Source organism: Sardina pilchardus, chromosome 12 (genome assembly GCF_963854185.1).
Source record: "Sardina pilchardus chromosome 12, fSarPil1.1, whole genome shotgun sequence".
Classification (NCBI taxonomy): domain Eukaryota; kingdom Metazoa; phylum Chordata; class Actinopteri; order Clupeiformes; family Clupeidae; genus Sardina; species Sardina pilchardus.
Genome location: NC_085005.1, coordinates 25,684,231 through 25,690,230, shown reverse-complemented (window position 1 = coordinate 25,690,230; position 6,000 = coordinate 25,684,231). Strand labels below are relative to the sequence as shown.

At 46.8% G+C, this 6,000-nt stretch overlaps 1 protein-coding gene across 4 annotated transcripts in view; it reads right to left on the bottom strand.

Annotated features, from left to right (window-relative positions):
* Positions 1 to 6,000, bottom strand: part of kidins220b (kinase D-interacting substrate 220b) — a 31,854-nt gene that overhangs the window by 14,550 nt on the left and 11,304 nt on the right. For all 4 annotated transcript variants that reach the window (XM_062551627.1, XM_062551628.1, XM_062551629.1 and 1 more), the window contains exons 15-20: positions 5,427 to 5,592; positions 5,170 to 5,321; positions 3,759 to 4,048; positions 2,783 to 2,923; positions 1,471 to 1,714; positions 641 to 729 (exon numbers count right to left, since the gene is read on the bottom strand). In XM_062551627.1, coding sequence (XP_062407611.1) covers positions 641 to 729; positions 1,471 to 1,714; positions 2,783 to 2,923; positions 3,759 to 4,048; positions 5,170 to 5,321; positions 5,427 to 5,592 — 1,082 coding nt within the window. The remainder of the gene's footprint in view (positions 1 to 640; positions 730 to 1,470; positions 1,715 to 2,782; positions 2,924 to 3,758; positions 4,049 to 5,169; positions 5,322 to 5,426; positions 5,593 to 6,000) is intronic.

Sequence of the window (6,000 nt, the reverse complement as noted above, 5' to 3'; positions counted from 1 at the left end):
TGTGTGTGTGTGTGTGTGCGTTACACACCACTACACACACACACACACACACACACACACACACACACACACACACACACACACACACACACACACACACACACACACACACACACACACACACACACACACACACACACACACACACACACACACACACACACACACACACACACACACACACACACACACACACACACACACACACACACACCACACACACACAAAGAGAAACTACTGTGCCCTGAGATTGGAAATACCCCCTGTTTGAGATCAAACGGTTAGCTCTGGGCTAATAAATGGCTGGTGACCGTGCTGATTGGTTGATTGAATTGATTCGGATTTTGATGTTATATTTGTGATTGATTGAACAACAATGCTTCAGTCTCCTGTACTATTCACATCGCTTCAGCCTGCAGTCCCTTTCAGGGTCAACTCAGGGTCTACTCTGCTGGAGTGAGTTTGGGCTCTTCTGAAGGACTCCATTACTGGGATGCTGTGTGTGTGTGTGTGTGTGTGTGTGTGTGTGTGTGTGTGTGTGTGTGTGTGTGTGTGTGTGTGTGTGTGTGTGTGTGCGTGTGAGTTTGTGTGTGTATGTGTGTGTGTGTGTGTGTGTGCGTGTGTGGGCGTGGGAACTCACCCTGCGGTTGAGTGTGGTCTTGCTGCCAAACTTGGCCATCTCACCCAAACTGTGCTGGGAGAGCTTCCTATCCAGCTCCTCATGCCAACCTACAAAGACACACACCAACACATCAGCACACACACACACACACACACACACACACATGAAGACATCAGCACACACACACAGACACAGACACACACACACACACACCAAGACATCAGCGCACAGACACACACATACACACACACACCAAGACATCAGCGCACAGACACACACACACACACACACACACACACACACACACACACACACACACACACACACACACACACACACACACACACACACACACACACACACACACACACACACACACACACACACACACACACACACACCAAGAAATCAGCCCACACACACACACACACATCGGCAGACAAAGCAAGGGAGGATAAGTCGCAAGATGGTTCAACGGGTTTCGTGAGATATCAAAGGCAAAAGTCATAAGGCCAACACACCAGACCGTCTGGGTCAAGTTTCTCATCCGTTTCACAGTGTTGCAACACTCTGATCCTCTGTTTACTGCTAAACTAGTCTCATCATCAAATTCCATATCAAACTCCATATTTACACAATACAGACAGTATGGCCAAGAAGATAAGAAAACCTGTTGTTCTGCTAAAATAATTCCTTTTCAAAATATTAACTTTCAGAGTATTCTGTTAAATAAATATTGATAGCCACTGCTATTTCCTTTTTTTCGAAAATCGTTTAAACTTTTTGGCTATCTTTACGCTCCGATTCTGTTTGGACTCTGTTTGGACACTGCGGTTCTGCGTACGCACCGTCGGCGTTGCCAGCGTCTCCGTTGGCGGGCGCGTTGGCGGGGGCACACATCTTCTTGGCGCTGCTGAGGCCGCGGCTGTTCAGGAAGACGGGCAGGTGCACGATGTTGCGCATGTAGTCGTGCCCGTTGATGTTGGAGTCGCGCAGCACGCTGTTCAGGTTCTGGTTGATGGCCTTGATGATGATGTGCGGGTCGCTGGCGAAGACGGAGATGAAGGGGCCCTTGGAGAAGAGCACCCTCACCTGGATGGGAGGAGGAATTACACCAAAAAAAGGGGAAAAAAAATATTAATAATTTACAAATAAAGAATATAAAAATCAAATCAAGAATTAAAAAATGAAACACCTCATATTCGTGCGGTTTGCATACAGAGTGCTTTTTCAGGTGACTGACTTCCAATGTGACTTCAAAAAGGCACAAACAATACAAGATTGAGCTCATATGACAAAAACCATGTGACTGGCATTGTCAGATGTGGCTCAAATCCACTTAAGTCAATGTGAGCTAAAGAAATATCCGTTGATCTTGGGCTTTTGACAGATTGAGTTTGTCATGGCACAAAACAAGGACCTTCTCAAAGGTGTACTCTGTTGTGAAATCAAGTGATACGCCAAAGCCGAAGAATTATTGCCAACATAAATGATGGTCGTAAAGGTCTTGAACTAAATAGGGTTAAACATCCATCTCTCAAGATGAAAGGGCCCTTTCTCCAGGAAGTCCTCGGAGAGGGTTCAAGACCGACCCGTCGTTATGACAGCGCATGACGGCCGCATCACCCAGCTCTCATTGGCAGAAATAAATAACTCGGTGTGTTTTCAACTAATGCTATTATGGGCTGCTGTGCCACACAGAGGAACCTCTCTGTCTGTCTCTCTCTCTCTCTCTCTCTCTCTCTCTCTCTCTCTCTCTCTCTCTCTCTCTCTCTCTCTCTCTCTCTCTCTCTCTCTCTCTCTCTCTCTCTCTCTCTCTCTCTCTCTCTCTCTCTCTCTCTCTCTCTCTCTCTCTCTGAATTAACACATGGATTAGTAGAGGTAGCTACTCATTAATACATGGAAAAGAAAACTATTTTACCAACTACTAATTAAACTATTCTACCAACTACTAATTAAACTATTCCACTAACCACTAATTAAACTATTCCGCTAACCACTAATTAAACTACTCTACTAACCATTAATTATTTTAAGAAAAACATCATCATTTTATGTCTTTTAATAATAATAATATGCAATCGTTTTGGCAGAATTGGCTCTGCAAACATTCTGAAGTCAAGAGCCCTTGGAGTCTGAGTGTTAGCTTTTGTAGCTCACCGTGTCCAGCATCTGTAGAACTTTGTCCTGTTCGCAGGAGTCCAGGCCGTCGATGATGACCACCAGGCGCGTCTGGTTCTGGGTGAAGCTGTCGATGGTCTTGGCCATCTTGGCCATGAGCTCAACTTCATTTTTCAACACCTGAGGAACAGGAGGGTGGCAATGGCTTGAAGGAAGGCTTGTTTATCTATATGTGCATGTCTTCAATGTGTGTGTGTGTGTGTGTGTGTGTGTGTGTGTGTGTGTGTGTATGTACACCTTCCATTCATGAAGCCCTCGCTCGAGTTGCGTGTGTGTGTGTGTGTGTATGTACACCTTCCATTCATGAAGCCCCCACTCGAGCTTGGGCATGTGATTATTGGTGGTGTATATGTTTATGCTTCTGTTTGCGTGCCTGTGTATAAACGCGCGCGTGCGTGTGTGTGTGTGTGTGTGTGTGTGTGTGTGTGTGTGTGTGTGTGTGTGTGTGTGTGTGTGTGTGTGTGTGTGTGTGTGTGTGTGTGTGTGTGTGTGTGTGTGTGTGTGTGTGTGTGTGTGTGTCCTCACCTTCATGAAGCCCTCGCTTTTGAGCTTGTGTGATTGTGAATGTGATTATTGGCGGTGCATGTGTTTATGCCTCTGTGTTCATGCCTGTGTAAAAACACGTGTCTGTGTCTGTCAGCTAGTGACAGCTTGGGTCTGTGTATGTATGTGTGTCTATGTCTTTGCGTCTGTGTGTGTGTGTGTGTGTGTGTGTCTATGTCTATGTGTGTATGTGTCTATGTGTGTATGTGTCTCTGTGTGTGTGTCTATGTCTATGTCTATGTGTGTATGTGTCTCTGTGTGTGTGTGTGTGTGTGTGTGTGTGTGTGTCTATGTGACTGTCTATGTGTGTGTGTGTGTGTGTGTGTGTCTATGTGACTGTCTATGTGTGTGTGTTTATGCTTCTGTGTGCATGCCTGTGTATAAGCACGTGTGTGTGTGTGTGTGTCCTCACCTTCATGAAGCCCTCGCTCTTGAGCTTGTGCATGCGGTTGGCGGCGCTGTGCAGGCGCTTGCGCTGCGAGTTGAGCACCGAGTCGGCCACCTGCCACCAGGTGCGGCAGTTGACCAGCAGCGCCAGGCCCACCACGCTGGCCATGGCCACCAGCACCGCGTTGACCGTCGTGCGCTGCCTGTCCACCTGGAACAGGGCCAGCAGCGTCATGCCCGTGATCAGGCAGCCCAGGATGAAGAGGAAGATGAGGAAGGACGGGATGCAGCAGGTCTTCTTCCAGCGCTTCTTCCCTGGAGGGGGCGGGGAGAGGGAACGGGAAGGAAAAATAAAAGACAAAACCTTTAAGGGGGATTCACATACGTCGCTACTCGCCCATAGCTCCTCGCTTCTCGCCGAAATTCTACTCGCTGGCAGAAAAAAATATCTGCTGCCGGCGTCGGTACGGTCTATGCTGCAAACATGTCTGTTAACTGTCAATCATCTCTATTATACATTCTGATTTGGTACTCGCTTCACTCGCGTCGCTGAAAGGGAGGGGGTGGGATGGGGGCGAGGAGAGGGAACGGGAAGGAGAAATGAAAGACAAAACCTTTTAAAGAGACACTATGCAGGTTTGGCGATTTCTTCGCCGGTTTTCAATGTTGGACTTCCTGCTTTCAATGATGTAAAAATCATCGTTTTACATCATTGAAAGCAGGAAGTCCTTTTCATGGGCTTCATTGAAATCCGTATTTCTCCCATCTCAAGGCAAACTGAGGGAATGATGCACAACCATTCAAAAACATGACTGGTTTTCTAGATACAAAGCTTAATGCTAATCGGTGAAGTGTCCCTTTAAAGAGGAACTATGCAGGTTTGGCGATTTCTTCGCTGTCATTTTGCGCTTGCAGGTTTGTCTGCGGAGCTTCTCCCTACAGCTTTAGCGTGTGTATATTTCACAAAATCCCTCGATTAGTCAGTCTGCCTTTTCATGAGCATGATCGCGAGACTTTCTGTTTGTCAGTGCACTGGCCCCGGTGGCACAAACTTGCAAGCGTGGTTTTTCTGCTAAAAATCGCTAGAGGGAAGCGAGACAGGCCGTCATTCAACCTGGAATAAGTCAAATGACCATTCCAAGAAAGAGAGAAAGAAAGAAAGAAAGAAAGAAAGAAAGAAAGAAAGAAAGAAAGAGCGAGAAACAGAGAACAGTCACGTTGTAAGACCAAGCTACAAAATAGCCCTCCTTGTCTCAACCGATATCCAGTTTAAGCTCTACTTAAGATCTCAAAACGTTTCTCGTTTCTCATGAGACAAAGAAAAGACATTTTCAAGACGAGACATCTTCTTTCGGGCAGTCTTTTTCACACGGTATTCTCAACTGCGAGGCATGCACCATTCAACTGCACATCTCAAGAGGGAGACACTTGGGTACCTTGGGAGTCCTCCGTCTTGAAAACACGGAAGAGTCTAGTGGCCAAGAAGCCAAACTCCCTCTCGCATGCGTCCGAGAGCGTGGCGATCATCTCCGCCATGGACGTCTCACCCCCCACACTCGACAGACGGTTGTAGTCTGTAAACAGGAACCTGGGAAAACAACACAGACACAAGAACGTCTCCATCACTGGACTGTTGCTTGGACCTCCGAGTGTATTTCCACCTGTGGGTATGTGTGTGTGTTTGTGTATATACCTGACAGGTAGCGCTCGAGTGGTCTGCTCAGGTAGATCTGGGGGGTTGACGAACATGAGCTTGAGGATGAGCTCCAGGTATCCGATGTGGCGAGCCAGACGTGTGCTGATCACCCAGGCCCAGGCCCAGTTCTCGCCCTCCCTACGGCTGCCGAAGTACACCACCACTGCAGACAGGGGGCGGTAATGAGACTTCAAACACACAAAGCTGTTTCCTCCCACAACACACCTAACACTAAACAACTAGACAATCTAAAAATATATAATTCATTGGAGCTATTCAACTGTTTATCTTGCACAATACTACACGTTAGTGGTTCAAATAGTCTGCAGTTACATATGAACTTTGCCATCAATGTATCTCTTTGTACTTTTAGATAATGAGGTTATCAGCTCTGGATTCAAATCAGAGCTGGCGGGGTGAGTTGAACAAATAAAGGTCATGCATCTAGCTAGAACTGTGTTCTCGCCAAGGCTTAATAATATCAGACTTGTATATACAGTAAGCTTGACGTCAGGTACATATGGGCACCAATGCGTGTGTCCACTGATAAAAATCCTCTCAGCAGAAAGAG